Below are 20,048 nucleotides of genomic sequence, written 5' to 3' on the forward strand. Positions count from 1 at the left end.
TCTGAATAAACATTTCCGCAAAGAACATACATAAATGGCTAATAAGCACAGGAAAAGATGCTCAACATCATTAGTCATCAGAGAAAGGCAAATCTATAATGAGATGCCACTTTACATCCACTAGGATGGCTAGTTCCCAAAAGATAAACATTAACAAGTATTAGCAAGGATGTGGAGAAACTGGAACCTTCATATATTGCTGGTAGGAATGTAAAATGGTGCAGCTGCCTTGGAAAACTGTCTGGCAATTCCTCAAAATGTTAAAGTTACCATATGACCCAGCAAATTCCACTCCTAGGTATATACTCAAGAGAATTGAGGGGTCAGCCCCGTGGACGAGTGGTTAAGTTCATGCACTCCGCTTCAGTGGCTGAGGGTTTCATCGGTTTGGATCCTGGGCACAGACATGGCACTGCTCATCAGGCCATGCTGAGGCAGCGTCCCACATAGCACAACCAGAGGCACACTCAACTAGAATATACAACTATGTACTGGGGGGCTTTGGGGAGAAGAAGAAGAAAAAGATTAGCAACAGATGTTAGCTCAGGTGCCAATCTTTAAAAAAAAAAAAACTGAAAGCATAAGTTCCTGCAAAAACTTGCAAATAAATGTTCATAGCAGCATTATTCATAACAGAAACAGCAAAAAAATGGGAAAAAACCCAAATGTCCATTAATTGACAGAGACAAAATGTGGCATATCGATACAATGGAATATTATTCAGCCACAAAAAGGAATGAAGTACTGACACATGCTGTAACATAGATGAATCTTGAAAACATTATGCTAAGCAAAAGAAGCCAGATATGATAGATCACATATTAATTTATATAAAATGTCCAGAACAGAAAAATCCATGGAGACAGAAAGTAGATTAGAGGTTGCCTAGGGCTGAGGAAGGGGGAGGTTAAAGGAAAACAGGGTACGATGGCTAATGGGTATGAGGTTTCTTTTCAGGGTGATGAAAATGTTCTAAAATTGATTTTGATGACGGTTGCACTACTTTGTGAATATAATAAAAACTGCTGAATTGTAGAATTTAAAATGGTGAATTGTACAGTATATGAATTATCTCCCCAATAAGGCTGTTAAAAAAAATTGTACCCGCCATCATCCCATCTACTTAGTGGAGACCAAGTAATTCGTTCTTCATTGACCCCAGGTCCCAATGCCAGGTGCCAGCGACCAGCGAGACCATCTGAACTAGCTCCAGAACACTGGCTTAAGTGAAAGACACTCCACTTAGAAACAAGGGGACTATTTTTAAAGCAGTCTTTGTTGTCTTGCACAGCTTCACACACGGCAAGCGTGGAGCTCTGTTTGCTGAAGCTAAGATTATAATGTCTAACTTAACTGGTATCAAAAGTGCATTTTAAAAAAAAAAAGGCAAGAAAAAAGAAATGCAGAAACTTACATATTCTTCTAAGTCAAGCCCAAGGAACCCTACTGAGAACTGAAGTAATTCTGTCTGCTTCTGTAAATTGCCGAACAGCAGGTGCGAACACTACGGTTACACCTCTTCCAAGGATCCCCACGCCCTGGCAGGGGTCAGGCCTGTATCATCACTGCCCAGAACCCCACAACCAGGGGAACATGCAAACGTGCCTCGCCAGGGTGAGGGAGGCCTTTAAAAACCAAGGTATGGCCGAGAGTAAAACATCTCACTTGACCACTTTCCTGGGGCCAACAGCCGAAGAGAAAACCTGAAGTGGAAGAATTCTCAGCACAAGAAGAGAGTCAGACCAGATGAGACTTCAGACTTAGAGAAGTGTGACTGCAGAACAGTAAGGCTGTTTTGTTTAATAAACACACCAGAAATCATATAAATAAGTGTTGTTCCCTTCAAAGGAGTAAGCTTGGGAAGCTGGATACCTAATTCTGTTAACATTGCCATTCCTCAGAACATTTCTAAAATGCCAGTGTAAGACCTTCTTCAGAGCCTATGCCACATTCCTCTCAAGATCCTCAAAGATAAGAATTCTTGGTTCTTTGAAGATAGATTTGATTTTCTTACAAATACCCAAGAGTTTCTCTAAGAAAAAGTGAATGAGGTAAGGTCAGCAATCGACCTGGATCACCCCATTTCCAGCCAGAAGCCAAGCAAAACAAAAAGTAGAAATTGACTCTGAAAGCAATTCTGAAGACAAGTGCTCCAGCATCACTGGGATGAGGGTGCAGCCCACAGAATAAGGACTTTGAAGGGGGCACTATGTTTTGGCTCTGTAAGTTCTGATGTTTTCATTATACCATCACAGTCCCTCCCAAAGGCGTCAGGATCTGTCTCTGTCTCTCTCTGGTACTCTGCCCCCAGAGCGGAAAGAGAGAACATCAGGCCCATATTAAGACAATAGGCAAAGCGATTAAAGCAAGCTCAGGGTGCCTGGTGTAGACACAGCACTGCTTCACTAAATGGCCCATCATTTACCAAACACCCTCTGCCAGGAGCAGTGGAGGATATAAGACAAAGGGAAGACTGGGTCCCTGCCCACAAGAGGTTCACACTCTTGTTAGAAATAAGAAAACAGCATAAGATCAAACATAAGCAAGTCTGGGGTTCAGATGACAGAGCTGGTCTGTGAGGTTCAAGACCAGTGGCTTGGTCTGTGAGGTTCAAAGGGAACATCACAGCTGATTTCCCCAGCCCACCTTTCGCACACCACCGGCAACCACTGCGCATAGCAAGGAGTCAAGTGAGACCCACATGAACTCCAGCCTCAGCCGGCTACCCGGTTTCAGGCTGGGACTACATTCATTACCTGAGTTTTTATCACAGACAAAAGGCAGGCAGATTTAGGAACAGAGTGAAGATGTGATTTTAACTATGCTCTGTTCACACTTAAAACCAGGGAACAGCAATTGCTTGCCTAGAGGGCTGGCCGGGTCACACACTTACCCATTACTAGGCTAAATCGTTTGCAGTTTGCATTTCAAAAGCACGGTGAATCCCACAAATCTCCAGGAGCTAAAGGAACAGTCGAGACTTCAAATAACAGCTGGTCTTTGAACATCCTGAAGGGGCAGGGTCAGCTGCAGCTGTAAATCTGATTGGCTTTTTCATTCCTTCTCTCCCCGACCTCGGCCTCTCCCAGCACCCCAAGCAGAACCGCTGTGGCTGTGGTGGTGGGTGTGCCTGTTCTTCCCTGGGGGGCCCACGTGTGGTGTGGCACTGGCATCATGGGGCGTCAAGAGCAGATTTGGGACTCAGCCTTGCACGGCTTCCTAAAGGGATCAGAGGGACAGGAGAGGCCTCGTCCTCTTCTTGGAAATCACTCTCAGCAGACAGCAATAATGAGGATGATGCCTTACATGTGTACACGGCTTTCTAGACTCTAAAACACTTTCACACATACCCCATTTGAGTCTTCATTCCCTACTTTATGACCAATGAGGAAAGCAAGGTCACACAGAAGTGAAGGTACAGAGCAGGAACTCAAAGCCAGGTCACCTGACTCCAGGTTAGCATTCTTTCCACAACATGCCTCACGCACACAGTGGGGCACAGAGCTGGAGAGAGACCACAGGACCTGTTTATAATCTTACGGGTTTATAACCCCAGCCAAGAGTCATTCCGTTAACCCCACTGAGCTTCACTTGCCTCCTGTGCAAAATGGGAGTGCTGGTCACCACTGCATGACTGTGAACACCAGACAAGAAAACAGGGATAAAATGCTTGCCTGGTGCCTGGAATGGTGCAAGCTTTGAGACACAGGCCCTAGAAGTTCACTGCACAGAGGGGAGCCACTCCCGTTTAAAACGCCAGTGTGGCCATGAATACCAACCCCAGAACCCCCAAACTAGACTTGGACTTTCTGCTTTCAGGCACTGAAGACTAGAAATGCAGGGCTCCCTCCTGCCGAAAGTGCCACCCTCAGAATCTGAGCAGGCTCAGCCTCTGGGCAGGCTCAGCAGGCAGCCCCACGCCACTCACTGGGCCGCCCGACCCGGCTCCCACACAGCCCTCCCTGCTGCCACAAGCTCTGAGCTGACAGCAGTCACCAGGCCCTTGCTGAAGAAAAGGGAAGGGGCCTGCTCCTCTTCCCAACTCCATGGACTGGGCCACAATAAGGAAGAGAGTGGGGGAAAAAAGTCCTAGGGCCATGAAACACATCACTCATGAGACAACACAGGGCTGTGACAGGTGTGGCCCGTGACTGTGATTTTAAAAACCCTACAGCACTCCAAGGGGGAAAACAGGAGGATTTCCCCCAACACTCAGACACCCCTGAACCCTGAACCGCCCTGGGAGGCAAGAGACTCTCCCTACGACCACTCCTAACCCATTAGATAATCTTTTGGTAAACTGGGGCTCCCTCACACGTCGTTTCATCGACGACTCCGACTCCAGGCTAAAAGTGAGACAAGCATTATCATTCCCATTTTACAGATGAGGAACTAAGGCCAAGGCAGGTAGGACAACTCTTCAGTCACAAAGCTAGTTAGCAGCAAACCTGGACCCAAATCCAGATCTATTTTCTCCGAAGCCTCTGCTCTTCTGAAGACAGGATAACACAGGCTGAAGAGGAGCGAGGGGGTCCAATCAGGGCAAGCCCTAAAACCTGGGAAAAGTGAGGCCTGATGTATAAGGAAATTATGTATAAGAGGCTTCCCTTACAAAATCACTTTAATCCTCTCAACAACCTGAGGCCAGTGCTACCATGACTCCCACCTCACAGATGAGGAAACCGACGTCAAGGACCACACGGCAAAGAAGAACCAATGACAACCTGGTTTCTATGGAGCCTCAGTTCTGGCAAGTCACATCCCATCTGCAAGCCTCAGTCTCCCACCCAAACGACGTGCAGGTAGGACTCCGTGAGGCCCAAGAGGTCTGTGTCCTACCTCTGCCACTTGCTGGCTGTTTGATCTTGGGGAAGTCATTTAACAGCCCCAAGCTTGGCTGCCCACTCTGTAAAACGTGAACGACACTCACAAGTTATCTGTGAGAATGAAATCAGACACTATGGTGGAAGCACCACGGGGGCACCAGTGATTACTTTCATTATTCCAATTCTAGGAATGGCCCAATCAATCTCCCGTCCTGAGAACATGGCACTCAGGCCAGAACTGCCAACACCTGTTTTGCTGCTTAGCCCTTATCTTCCTTCCTCTTCTGGGCAACATTTAAATCAAGAGATGGTCAAGGGCCTCCCACCTGGGCCAAGCAAGAACAAGACAAATTGGCCAAGTGGATTCCCAGGTAGCTGAGAAAGTGGTCTAGAGACAGCCCCAAGCCTCCTGGGAGGATGGAGAGCTCCGGATTTTTCTACCCTGCCTCAAGGAGAACTCACTGTGTAGAGGCAGGCTTCAGTCCTCCCAGCTGTGGTAGCATCAGATCCTGGCCATTAAACTAGTCCCCCTTTCTTTCCTCAGTGTTTGAGGGAAATCCACAACTCTTTACTGTTGTCCAAGTGAAGATGGGGTATGGTCCAAGTCCTCCTTCCGCCGGCAGGATAACTCTCAGTCACTTCTTCACTAAGTCCACCCCAACACCCTCTGTGACTGCTACCGGCTTAGGCTATTCAGCAGGACAGATGGAATGAGTCAGTCTGGTGGAAACATCTTCCATAAAATGGCTTTGGAGAGCAAACCCCTAACCCAGCAAACAGTCTGGGCAACTTTCCTAGTGTGGCTGGAGAGGTTTGATCCTCATGCAATCCCCATTCTGCCACTCCCTCACCAGGTGAGGAGCAGGTCGGTCCGTGTGCCCAAGCCCCAGTTTCTTGTCTGTAAATCTGAGGCCAGCCAGCCCTCCCACACGGGACTGTGCTGAGGCTTAAGGACACGTCACCCTGGCTCACAGCAGCGGTGATAACCCACAGTGACTCCACGCTTTCCAGGAGCCAGGGCCTGGACTAATCCCTTTAGCCACTTTATTTCCTCTTTTACAGAAGTGGACCAGACTCACCGGAAAAGCAGCTTGCCTGGTCACAGGCGGCGAATGGCAAAGCTGGGGACTGAGCCGGGTCTGCCTGACTCCGGAGCGCGTAACCCTAATGCTTATTCCCACAGCCATGCAGTGGTCCGCACAAACCTCTGACACACACAGCAAGAGCTCCGCACTTTCCATTCACAAGTAACACTTTTCAAGGAGTTAAAATGCAATAAAATCTACTTTATGCTCAAATTTAAATTCCTCTACTCATACCCACTTTAATTGGGTAATTCAGAAGGTGCTTTGGAAGATCAGCAGAGGGCTGCAGGGTTAGGAAAAACCTCCACCCCCACCCGGACCATCTCTGGGTGACAGGAGAGAGGTGGTACAGAAACATTCCCCAAAGCTAAGCTCCCACCCTAACCAAAATCATGAATGGGAAGCCTGCCCAGGGAGACCCACCTTGAGGCTCCGACATCGGCTCTGCCCCTTGGCCACACCCTCCTCCGCTCAGTGTTTAGACGGCATCAGCCTGTGAACCCTGACTTCCCTTCAGGGCCAAGAGGTGGAGGCTCTTACATCAGAAAGTCCAGGTGTGAATCCTGGCCCTGCCAATTGCCAGGCCCTGTGGGCTCGTGTAAGCAATTTAACCACTCCAGGCCTTGTTGCCTCACCTATAAAAGGAGGCTTTTAGTGGTATCTTCCTCGTGAGTTTTTGGTTAGGATTAAATGAGAATTAAAGGAGACTATACATATAAAGCCCACCTAGCTCAGGAGACGTCAGCCATGAGCCTGACCCATCGTAACAGAGGCAATTAATCACCCCGTGCCTCCAGTTACGGTCAAAACGACAGAGAATGCTGAACACACTGGAACGAGATAATTGAGGAGAGACCCGCCGTATTTGTCCACCAGCTCTGCAGATCCCCTCCTGCCCTCCCATATCCACTGGCCAGTGCCCTGACCCTTTCCATAAAATAATGAGGCCAGCTGTGGCCAAAGGATTTCTGCACGTTGGTACACAAGAAGAAAGTAAGAGAATAATTTAGAAGTAAAACAGAGGAAGGAGGAGTGATCAAAACTATCTTTTGGAAGACAAAAAAAAAAAAAATGGAGATAATTAAAAGTCAACTGAATGCCCAGCTTGCTTTGAAGAGACGTTCTTCTGTCATCTGATTTTTCAGATGTCAGGCCTGCCCTGGTATTCTCAGACCCAGCCCAGTCAGATGGTAAGTGCCTGGCTTCAACCCGGATTCACAGCTGTAACTGGAGCGAGTGGCAGTGTGACTGGGAGACAGAAGCCCTAGCCTAAGTCCTCCCCACTTGGCTCCTCTCTCTCTCTGTGACCCCGGGAATGTCAACTGCTGGGTCTGAAAAAGGAACACTTCCACCTGAAGGTCTTGCAGGTCCTTTCCAATTCCAGGCTCACCGGGTCTGTGCTTCACCTTCAGTGCCACTCAGGGGAAACCAGAACCAGGCCCTCTAACCTACTTCTGCCCCACCTGGCTCTAATGACAGCCGTTAGCTTACTCAGTTGGCCAACCTAAAATATACCAACGCTTCCTCTGCCCCGATCATACTAGTACCACCCGACACAGCTTTCTAGAAAAAGATGTATTAAACACCTCTCTTTTACCAAAGTCCTGCTGGGCGTCGCCACTTCCCCCCATTCTAATTTAGAACTTTCAATGCTTTAATTTCACTCCTACCAGATAAAAATTCTGAAAAGAGCTTTAAATAGATCCAGAATTAATTTATATTTCAATAATTCAGAATTTGTGAAAGCCCAAAGAGAAGTTCACTTCTGCATTATCATGAAAAAAGCACTAAGGGGCAAATTACTGGTATAAAAGGGCAGCATTTTACCCACTGACCCATTCAAGTTGTTTTTGTACAACTTAAAAGTCATTTAAATATAAACAGTGTTTCATTATACCCCATTGTTATCTATTTACTGAAGAACATCTAAGGATGTCTTCTTTTAAAAATATTGGTCACTTCTTTAGTTTACATTAGAGTAAAATAATAAAACTACATCTCTTCCAAATGAGGGTTTGGGAAGCGTTCTTTGCATAAAGTCATACCATCCTTTTGTATTCTGTCTTAAACCAAGTTAGGACAACAAGTGAATTGTTTAACGGACTATATTTTGCACCTAAATAAACACTCAAAAAAGTACTTTATGTATGATTAAGTGATAGCTGTGTTAAACCACTCTTTTTTAATCTTCTCAGCTTTAGTTCTACAGTAATTTATCCGATCAAAAGACAAAGCTCTCCCAGAATACAGAGAGCCTTCATGATGCTGCGGTTCAAGGCAGCGCCTAACCCTTTAGAAACTAGGACTCCAGAGACCAGCTGCTGACGGGGCTTTTCTGAGTCACAAAAGCACAGCAAAGACATGACTCACCATGTCCCAACAATGTCCCTTGTACAAGGACCCATGCTGTAGATTCTTCCTTGGATTTTCTTGCTAGAAAGTGCTTCTCTGAATGAATGCGCTGCTTCCCATTGTTGAGAGGATAAAGGCCAGGTAAGTTAGAATGTGCTCCCTTTTGCTGCCACTCCTGGAAAACCTAAAGGCCAATTCAGTGCCCAGGTGTTTTGATTCCCAATTGCCCGGTCTTTCATCAACTTCCATTTCCTAAACCACCTCAGAGCTTTTGGAGGTAGGAAGGGTATAAACCCTATAATAAACACCATAATAATAGCAAGACTTTACTGTGTGTGAAAATAAAATAATTAATAATCAAAGATTATGGGACATCAGAAACATACCAGATTACACATTTTTCTTCCCCAAAGGAACATAAAGGCAATATTCATCTTAGAACAGAACTCATTCCAAAACCAAGACTCGATTTTTATATTAGAAACTTATTTACCTATTAGCTACCTAGAATGAATGCTCCACTTGAAAGAACTACAGTACCCAAGTTAATGGTGCCCCAAGTAAGGGAAGGAATCACACACTTCGGTGCCTTTCCTCTGGGTCTGTGGTTCAAGAGATTACAATCCAGTGCTCAGGGTTCTTGACTTTCTGCTCTAACCAGATGCTCCAGATGCCTACTGACATCCAAGGGAGAGGTCCCCTACCCCCAAGAGCTCCTTTCCCACAGCCTAAGATAAAGAACAAATGAGGTCACTCATCAGACTTAAGTGACTGCTGATCTGAAGGAGATGAGGGGTGGGAGCTGAAATCCATAGAGGTGTAGTGGAGGGCAATGTGGCAGTCAGCATGGAAATTAAAAACGCACTACCCTCCCCCCAGAGAGTTGACATCTGAGCACTTATCCCAGAGAAATGTTTAGCTGTATGCAGGAAGAAGCACACACGAGGATACTCCATGCAATGTTGTTTGAAGGAGCAAAACTTTAGGAACTAACCTAAATGCTCATCAGAAAGAGAACAATTAAATAAACCGTGGTACCCTCACACACGGAATACTTTATGGTGACCAAGAAGTCGTTAGATCTCTACATACAGATATGGAAAGACCTGGCAGACATGTTAAGTGGAAAAAAGGAAGCTATATAACGCATGCATTATGTTCCCACTGGTGGAAAATTTAAAATACTCGAACTGTAATTATGTATTTCAAAATGCAGACTATATACACATACATTCACACACACACACTGGAAAACAATTCTGAGTAGATCACAACAAAACTGATTACTGTGATGAGAACAAGCTGGGTAGGTAAAAGGAGAATGTCACTTTGTGTCGTTTTAATTGTTTACAAGAATGTATTTATGTATTACTTGTGTGAATTTTGAATGATGATTTATGATAAGAACGCAAAATATGAAAAACAAAGAAGGCTGTCCTCTGACCCCACGTTGTGGGTTTTCCTTAATGAAAGGGCGGCTGGCACTGCGAGCCGCAGCAGCACCGGGACACACGAGCCTGGCGTGCTCTGCATAGCAGGTCTCAATAAATATTTGGTGAATAATGGTGCCTTGACTTCCTTTCTTATAAACAAGAGTTCTTAAAGCTCTACAAAAATATCTGTAAGTATCTTGTGCTAGACTTCCTCCTGGCCACAGGAAAGCGGGAAGACGATGGAGGCAGGAGAAGGCCTGAGCCTCACACCCAGACTGCTGCAAGTCCCCAGGCACAGCTGACCAAGGGTCCCTCCTCCCGCCTTCCCAGGGGGGTCCGCCTGCCAGTTGCCTTTTCCCTGACCAGTCTGCAGCCCCCCTTCCCTCCCTCGAGCCAGCCCCCCAATTCCCTCCAGCCTGACCCTCACGTTTAGTCATTCCATAATTTCAACAGACGTCCTGTGATCTCTAAAATTACTACTCAGCCAGTAGGGAAGAGGGGAAAAAATTAGTAGAAAAAACTGCTTTAAGGTTCTGGAGAAGAAAAAAGTCATTTCCCCAGCCTAGACAGTGTCTGGGGCCCAGCTTAGGAAAAAAAGCACCAGAAGAAGGCTTCATCCTACAAGGTGTATGTCAAAAACACTCACTCATCCATCCACTTACACTTCCCCCTAGCTCACACACACACACAGAGGATCCATCACCTCAGGCAGTGTCTCCTTCAATCTCATCTTCAGCTTTCCTCACTGAGTCCTCCTCCCCACTTCCCATTGCCAGTTTTGCCCACCCAGCCAAATGGCCTCACTGCCAGCAAGAACCCCAGATGCGGGAATACGAATTTCACTTCAATTATAAAGGGAAGACACCTACCACTTTCCTTATTTCGATCAAATGGGTAGAACAGGACTTGGGGGACACATCCTATACTGCTGATGGCAGAGAGCCCCATGAGCCTGAGCATAGTAGGAGGCAGAAGGCTGAACGCTGACATCTATTCCTGGAGGACCTGCTAATCCCCCATCCTACCCCAACCCCTGCAGGGCAGGGACACCCACCAACATCCCTCCCCTCAGTGCATCACCCACCCAACAGTAACACCCCACACGGTCCTTCCCTATAGCTCAAAGGCCAGGATTTCAAAGACTCTGCAATTTCTTTAGGGAACTTTCGAAGAGAGTAGCTGCTGGGGCTCTCTTCTAGAGTGCCCACCACCACCAGGACCAGTATTTAAGACCAGTGTTTAACAAGACACAAGTGTCTCTACTGCTGGGCAAGTTGTCCCCTCTGTATCATGTACTTCTCATATTTTGCAGACAGTTAAAAATTAAAATACTGATGGAGAAGGTTAAAAAAGGAAACTACCCACAAATCTGCAGCAGGGGTCCCTTGTTTCTCACACAATCAGTTTTAAAATATTGAACTGTAGCTGAGGCTAAGAAAGGAACGTGGTTCCCCACAGGCCCTCCCCCAAATGGGCTGAGGGAGATGCCCATTTCAGGCAGCATGTGAGGCAGACCTGCTGGAGGCCAGTCGGACTCTGAGCAGAGACCCGAGGGCTGGGGTGCAGGGGGGGATCCTGACACCCTCTTTTAAGCCCCCTTTCCAGCTACATCTGATACAACTTCTACCCCCCCGGACTTTTCAGTTAGCTGAGTTCATATAGTACAGAAGCACACACACACTTATTTTTGTTTTCCAACTACGCCAATTTGAGTTGTGTTTCTGCAACTTGTAATCCAACAAGTCCTGGCTAATACATCAATAAATCCAAATAGCCTCATTCTAAGATAGGCTCCTTTGTTAAAGGGTCTGAGCAGGGAAGTTCCAGTGTGTAAGGTGCAACTATAAAACAATGAGATTCGCTTTTTAACAAACCAAAGGAGTGGGAACCCCTTTGGAATTCTTCTTCTTAAGGAACTTTAATAGTAGCAAATCTGAATTTCTTAAGAATTGGATTCACTTTTTGAAAAACTGTCAATACTCGATCAAAGTCTGTCCAATAAAAGATGAAGGCAGGTAACTTGTTCTTGGTCAAAATGAGGTCAGACTACAAAAGAGATGCGACTGCTTCCACAGCACATAAACTGGTTCTCAGATCACGATTAGGAAACGAGCTCTAACTAAGTGCTGCTACACAGGTCCATCCACTCTGGTCATTTTGCTGCTCGTCCTCCGCCGACCTCTACATGAAATGTGACGCACACATCCACTCACATACAATCACTCACAGACGGCTCACGTACGGAACACAGAAGCCAGCTTATGATGCAGGCAATCAAAAAGCATAGACAAGCACTTGGCTTTCTTGTCTCCTGCTTCAGATTTAAAGAGTTAAATATGTCAAGAAAGATACGATCCTGAAATTAAAGGCAAACTCTGACAAGTGTTTCCTAGGATTCTCATTAATACTGGACAATGAAAGTCAGCCTCTCAGGCAAACATTAATCATTAGCCAATTGTTGAAAATTAACTACTGATCTATCAGGACATATGACGGAGCCCTTGTACGGTCATTCATTTATTTAGTCACTCATTCCACATGCATTTCCTGATGTGCCTACTGTGCGCCAGGCACAAGGCTAGAGAGACAAATGAGACTCCAGCCTCAGCCTCTAGGAACTCAGATGCTAGTTCCATTCAAAGTCACTCGGCTAATCAGCCAAACAGCCAAGCTGCCAGACCCCAGAGCCCATGTGCAGAACCACCACACACCAGGCCACTTCCCAGAGCAACTATAAAATAAGCGGGGGAGGCTGATGTCTGTAAAGAGGAGAGTTTACCATGCTTACGGGAGTGCAGAGGGAAAGCAAGTACTTACACTTAGACAGGTGGGGGTGGGGGGTGGGGAGGGGACACAGATCACAGAAGGGTGAACTGAGGAGGCAGCTGTCCTAGCAGAACAGACAGAATCTAGGCACGAAGAAATAAGAATACCCACTGCAAACAGAAAGACAATAGATCAAAGACACAGTGCAGACGAGGCACAGAAGTAACACCCCCCTGATAGGCTAAGCCCCACGAACCAGGTTATGAAACTGTTTCAGACATCACAATTCACACCACTCACTGCATATAAAAAATGCAAGATGCTAAACTACATGACCATGCAGATCCAACGAACTTGTCTTTTAATCCCAGAAAACACTACACATTGGGATCTCAGCCATGGAGGAGAGAAAGCAACCAAAGGAGACTGTCCCACAGCATTCCTGGCCCCTGTAAGACATCTGGTCCCACAGACAGAGTCCACAACCAGCACTGCTTCCCAGAGAAATTCCCACCACTCTGCTACTCTGAGCCCTGGTGGCAGAGCACAAAACGTGCTGGACTGCTCAGCCCTGAAAGCCAGCTGCAAGGGCTCCTCCAGCCAGAGGTGCATGAGAAGAGGGTCACAAGAACCTAAGCTTTTCTGGAACAAACACTTATAACTTTCCACCCACGCCCCATCTAGGACCTCCAAGGAGTCCAAAGAGGGACCTACCACCCAAGAAAATCCTGAACACGGCTCAGAGGAAAGAATGGGTGAGGCACTTCTCCTGAGAGAGCCGTTCATTGGACAGTCATCAACAAGGTGTATTTACTCAACATCTACTATGTACCACCGTGCCAGGCACCATTGGAGATTCGAAAATGACTCACTATGAATTGTATTTTGAAGATGCTTGATAAGATAAAGATAAGATATGCACATAAATACCTAAAATATAGGGTATTTTATATGCAAAGTGCCATGAGAGAGGGTCATATAAGACGTGCTACTTTGGATCAGGGTCAGAAAAGCCCTCATGGAAGAGATGTAATTTGAGATTATTCTTGAACAGCTGTAAGCATAGTGACATGGGAAGATGGGGTGGTAGTGAGGAGGAGGCATTTCAGATGGAGAAAGCAGTGGCAGAAAAGCCAGGAAGTGGACAAATATAGGGAAGGAGAGTTTCGGAACTGTTGGTGGACAAATGGCTGGGGCTATGAAGGAGAGGAGTGGAGGATAAACCCAAAGGAGCCAGACAGACCAACGAGGACCTGGCCATGCAGTCTGGCCTTTCCTTGGGGGGCAGTGGGTAGCCAGTGAAGCCTCAGGATCACTTCTCTAGCCGAAGTCATCCAACCAAGGTATGAATGGAGAAGAAGGGAAAGACGTGAGGGACGTTGCTGAGGCAAAATGTCAACAGTTAAAAACAAAAACAAATGGGCCTCAAGAACAAGATGAGAAAGGAGGCAGAGACTTAGTAAAACTTCCTGTAGAGCTGAACAAGCATTTACTGAGCCCCTGGTATGAGCCAGGCGCTTTGCGTGACAAAGTAACAGAGAGGCCTGGGCCTCCATTAGCAGACATCAAGGAACGTCTGAACAGGCAGACAAGCACCCCTGTTTTGGACAGTTCTCATTGGAGGCCGTTCAGCACTACAGGGAAGGCAGTGGTGGCCGGGGGTTGGGGAGGACCAGGAACAGGCTGCACAGGCTGAAAACTGTTCAACCACATCAGTTTGCTTATGAGAAACCGAAGTTTGGGAAGCAAAATCAAGTGTTTCTCAACACGGTGGACAATACTGTAATCATCCCCACTCTGACACCCCATAAAGAAGAGCTCCCCCCACCACAGTGCTAAGAAGAAAATTAAATAAATGACACACGCTTTCAATAAGTGGAACTGAGCAATGCTGCTGCTGACTGAACTAGGAGGGGGATTACTGTGGGAACTGAGTTGCACCGTTTCCATGGCTTCAGCCTCCACTGGTCCCTACAAGTCCACAAATGAAAGCTGCATAGAAACTTGAGATTGTTTATATTAAAAAACAATCTAACCCTGGGAAAACTTGCCGCCCTCCAGGTAGTCTCTAACTCCCCAAAGCTGGCTGAGTTGCATACAAACCAGACCAAACACATACTGGCCCAACGGGGATGGCCACAGAAGTACTTATCCAACAAAAGTCATCATTTCACTGCAAACGACCTGTAACAGCCAGGAACATCTTCCACTAAGCGGGCCCTGAGTCCTACTCTCAGTGCTCAGCATACACATTTCCCACAGAGCTATGAGGCCCAGAAAACCGCCAGCTCCCTGATACGTACAGCTTGGCAACCCATATTGGTCTCTGCCCTTCGTTTTGCCATTCACATCAACTGAAAAGTATTTACTACAGATGAAAAATAAGCTTCGTTCAGCTGCCTCTAAACCGATCCCAAAAATAGAGCAATCACTTTGGTACAAATTGGGTCAAATGTATTAAAAAAAAAAAAAAAACCTGGCTCCCTGGCAGGAGGACTGACATGGCATGGGACCTTGCTAAGAGTCAGGGGGAAATCCACAAAGATCTTCCCTTCCCACAGTGGGAAAGGAAGTATTTAAAGAGTCGGCAGAGAATACTCATCTGGCCCTGTGACCATCCAAGTGAACCCGACACACAGACTTGAATGCTGTGAGTTTCAGAATACTAAGAGGTCAAAGGAATATATGACGGTTTTTAGAAAGGCCTGCCAAACTAGCACACTCCCTCCTCCCCACCAAAAAAAGACCAGTGTTTAAGAATTGTCAAGAAAGGATCCACTGGGAAGGGGTTGCAAGGGGGATAAAGAGGGATTTATCCATTTCCTATATTTCATTCCCTCACTTCTTAGCTGAGAAATCCAAATGGTTGACAGTACTTATATTAGTGCCCCAAATTTCCTTGGGAAAAATCAGAATATTAATTGGCTTGCACATGCAGCTACATTAATTATTCCATTGATCTGAATTAATCTGCCTTTCTGAAAGGTATTTATTTTCTAAGTTTGTTTAATCATGTTCTTTTGAGCTACAAAAAGCAACAAACTGGGTCACCATCCACGTTGTTAAATTTGGTAACAGGGCTGACACCATCTGTGGCCTAGACTACGATGATCTATCCCCACTGATGGGGCCTTTTCACTACTTCTGCTTTTCCTTTAAAATGATCATCTAATGTCACATGTCTACCACCAAATCAGAAGCTATTTAAAATATCCAAAGTTACAAAAATCACCTCTAGCATAGTATAAATACATACTAACAGTAAGTGTTTATAAGTGTATCCAAATTCCATTTACGGTCGTATCTTCAGCAGCAATATCCAGAACGTTTTAAAATTCTCTAGAAATCAGATTACAAAAGCCAAAACATGAATAGGTATCATGTTATATCTGAAATTCACCACAACATTTTAAATGCAACATGAAATCTTCCACAAACCATTAAGGCTAACATCACAAGAGCATAATTTCAGTATCTTCAGAACCCAGCAGAGCTCCCCCCAACACCAGTTTTGCCTTTACAATACTCACTCAGTTAAGAAAAGCCAGCCCTACTAAAACACACTCCAACAGGAGAAACCAAAAACAAATGGAACTAGCTAAAGAGGAGACAGCCAAACAACAGCTCCCTGTCATCCAGCACCAGCTCCCCCTTCAGCTGCCTTTCTGCACGGCCTCCAATTATACAGGACTGATCCTTGCGAGAAGGATGCTACAGCTCCAGAAAAATCCTGTAATGGCTTCTGAATCATCAAGAAAAGATTACAGAACATCAGAGGTAAAAACAATCCTAGTGATCTTCTCATCCAACCCCCTTGACAGGTGAGTGAAGGCAATGCAGAAAGGATACGGGAAACGCCCCAAAATACAGCTAGTTGACAGCCGAGTGGGACAAGTTCCTGGTCCCACTCTAGTGCTCTTTACTGCTGCTTTTCCCAAAGGAAGTTCCATGAAACACTGGTTCTGTGATGTGTTCTGCCAAAAAAATGTTTAAAGAATGCATGACCAATTACTTTTAGGGACTAGCTGAGTTAAACAGAACGAAACTGGTTTTTTAACTACAGACCTTCCCGGGGCTTTTACTGAGCTAATGTGCATGATGAATCTTTAAGAGGGCAGTAAAGTATGTGGAAGTACCCCAATTTACTTAACCATAGAATCATTTGATCTTGGGGCATTTCATGGACTAGGAGCAGGAACTTCAACACTATACTGTATTCTTCTCCGAATTACGCTCTATGTAGATTTATTAGTTCTGTTGTATTCTCCTTCTCTAAAAATTAATAGTTCGGGTATAAAATCTATGATAGTTCTCTACTTACCAGAAAAATTGACCAAAGTACCCACCACTCCCAAGTAACACTGGATTAAAAAAAAACAAACAAAAAGCTAATATTATCAGGAAAAGAATGGTAGACAATAAAAGCCTATGTGGAGAGAAAAGTTATTTTAAAATCTGCTACAAACCTCTTCCATTAAAAGTTCCACATGTATTTATACAAGATTCATGAGTTTAAACACTTTCATTCAGTATAAATTTGAGAATACAGGTCAAAAAACAAACACTACAGTTGCAAAGCTCCAGGAAACATCACATGCATGGCTGTCAACTTCAACCACCCAGAAAGCCAGCTGCCAGGTTAAGTACAGGGACAAACGACAACCACCCATCAGGACAAGCAGGAACTCCAACGCCACTTACCAAGTTATGATTTGTTGAATTAGAATCATCTTCAGGGAATGGGATGTAAATAGCTAAGGCCACACAATTGGCAAAAATAGCCAATAATATAAATATGTCAAATGGTCTGAAAAATTTTGTTAAGGTACGTACGTGTTATGCCAACATAAACCATCTCTCTCATCATATTCCCGATCACACCCCGTTAGAAGCACTTTTTAAATGAAAATTATATACACAAATCCTTTTTCTACTGACTGCTCTGACTACTAGGTCTCCAGCAGAAGTAATCGTCATGGTCCTTTCCCAGTAGATCTTCCTATCGAATGACCTCTCCGTGTCCTTTTCTTCTGTTGCAAGGATCATGTTACACTCATACTTCTGCTGTACATTTTATATTAAAACCTGAAAGTACATCCAATTAGGGCACTATGTGAACCAGGTTTCTGCTTGCAGTTTTCAAAGCGACAAGGGCCTTAGAAAGCTAAATTCCTGGCTCTTGTAGATACAAACAGAAGTCATCATGAGACAAATCTCTTCCACAAATCCTTACCTCCATGTGCTAGAGCCATTTCTTCGGGGGCTATTCTTGGCTGGGTCAGCCTGCATCTCCTGTCTGGACTGGGGCATGCCAAGTCACCAAAACCTTCTCCATTCTACCTCTGACTGTCTGGTGGCTTGTTCCAATACCTCAGATGCTCTAATAAGTAAGCCAGGCTTCAGCTGCCTCCTCTGCTTTCTTTACTAATCAGTGGTTATCACTGTTTCACATGAGAGCCGGACCAGAGCTCAGTTTATAATGTGCTGTTACTGCGTTCAATTTATAAACAAATTAAATAAAGAGCCATAAGAAATCAGCACCAGACACTTTCAAAGTACAATTTAACAATTCTAAATCTAGGGGGTCTGTCTGGAAGAATCACTTTGAGATCAGCTTTCAACAGATACTTGCTTAAACATTCTGGTGTTATTAAGAGATATTGTCAAAACTGGCAATACAAAATTTGACATCTGCCAAAATGACTGTTTTTCTTCTTTTGTTTTTCAGCCTTTCCAAATGCAAGGTTTCATGAGCACCAACCTAATGTGCAATTCCAGGACTTGATTTTATAGCAGTGTTTCTTCCATACACTCACCCACAAAAGGCAAGGCCACTGGTTTAATTAAACCAGTACTAAAGTAGTGAAGCTTTGAGGATATGAACAGACCCTTCTCCATTCATCCTGATAACCTTCTGGGAAATCCAAAAATTTCCCAGAAAGAAGGAAACAAACCGCTTACCTCTCTGAGGATTCGTTGAGGTTCATGAAACCTCAGCCCCTTGAGCTTCAACACTCACTGAAATAAGGACATGAAGGACATTAATCCTCTTACTAATTTTGATGGGTTTATTTTTAAAGCCAGTTACCGTTCATTCATATTTATTCTCTTAACTCATCTGGTATTACAAAACCTCTTATCTAGAGATTCAACTTAAGACAGTCCCCCTAAAAAGACTTCAGAATCTCCTTTTCATTTTTCCTTTTAGCAGTTCCTACCAAAATTTAAAAAGCCAATTGCCCCAATGTTATCCTAGATGGAAACATTCAGTCTCTCCCCTCCCCCACACTACCATTCTTCCTTTTTAATTTCCCAATACCTAAATGTGATCAACCAGCAAATCTGAGAAGCACTAACACTGTTCAGGAAAGCCAAACATGAGTATTTTTTTCTTTATGGTGGTCAAGTTTCAGTCTCCAGGTATTGGTGGATACTATCTCGCTGCCACAAGATGTTTACAAGCCAAGCAGAATAGAGCAACAGAGAAACAGACGGGTCTGATTCTAAGAATTCCTTCTAATAAGGCGAATACTCCTCATTCTCCCAAGATGCAGGACACTCTGCCTTGCCTGAGTGTAAAAACAAACTAGACTCTGATTCTCCCAGGACTGACTGGGCCTGGCACAGCTGGCTTTAGGAGGATTTCTATAACCTGCTCCCTGAACTAGAAGGAAGCAGTCATTTGAAAAAGCAAACAGATCATATATTCTTTAAGGATCTCTTCTACAAACTGTCCCAGTTGTAGGCAGGCCTCTCCCTGCACTGGCAGCCACAGCCCCTAATTCCTGTACACATGTGTCTGGCAATGCAGGAAAGGGAGTCGGCAGCACGATCCAGGAATTCACTCCACACATAAATTGCTATATACAAATTACTGCGCACAAAGAGAAACAGCATCAGGCCTCCCACCTCACTCCACATGACATTAATGACCCCACCGAGAGGTCTCTGCTTACTCAGAGTCACGTCAAGCCAACCTGAGGAGGAGGAGATCTTTCTGGCTAAGTGCAACCACTGCCTCTAACTCCAGAGATGCCACTGAGGCACAACTATTCACCCAACTCCCTACTGGGTGGATACTAATGGTTGTCGTCATACTAGAAAGGAACTTAAAGAGAAAACACATCCACACAACCCCAGCTATGTGAGAGACACCATAACTCCCTCTAGAGAAGAGACATCTGTTCTAAAAAGGAAAAGCACATGAAAACCCCTCAAATCCTACCCTTGCATTTGGCTGCTCTCTCCAAAACCTTTCTAGACAGTTACCTCATTTTAACTCATGTCCAGGGCACAGAAAACAGCCAGCTAAGACAGAGGGCACACAAATAGATGCCTAGCCAGGTCCTCAGAGCTTTCAGCTCCACCTTCCAGCTGGTTGCCAACATCCTCCGCCTTGAGCGTGGCCCCTCCACCCTGGGCGCTGGTGGGGGAAGCCCTCTCTTCGCACTCCTTCCTATGGTTAGGAAGTGCTCTAAGGCCCCTCTCAGCCCCAAATATACTTCTGGGAAAAGGAAATGCTTTTTTTTACCCAGATCAATGAATCATCTGACTAATTAGAAATCCATTTGCTCAGAAAGAAGGCC

At 45.2% G+C, this 20,048-nt stretch overlaps 1 protein-coding gene across 18 annotated transcripts in view; it reads right to left on the reverse strand.

Annotated features, from left to right (window-relative positions):
* CACNA1D (calcium voltage-gated channel subunit alpha1 D) overlaps nt 1–20,048 on the reverse strand; it is a 319,702-nt gene that overhangs the window by 296,066 nt on the left and 3,588 nt on the right. For all 18 annotated transcript variants that reach the window (XM_070492885.1, XM_070492880.1, XM_044755118.2 and 15 more), the window contains exon 3: nt 17,164–17,269. In XM_070492885.1, the coding sequence (XP_070348986.1) occupies nt 17,164–17,269 (106 nt within the window). The remainder of the gene's footprint in view (nt 1–17,163; nt 17,270–20,048) is intronic.

This window comes from Equus asinus, chromosome 21, assembly GCF_041296235.1.
Source record: "Equus asinus isolate D_3611 breed Donkey chromosome 21, EquAss-T2T_v2, whole genome shotgun sequence".
In the NCBI taxonomy this organism is placed as follows: Eukaryota; Metazoa; Chordata; class Mammalia; order Perissodactyla; family Equidae; genus Equus; species Equus asinus.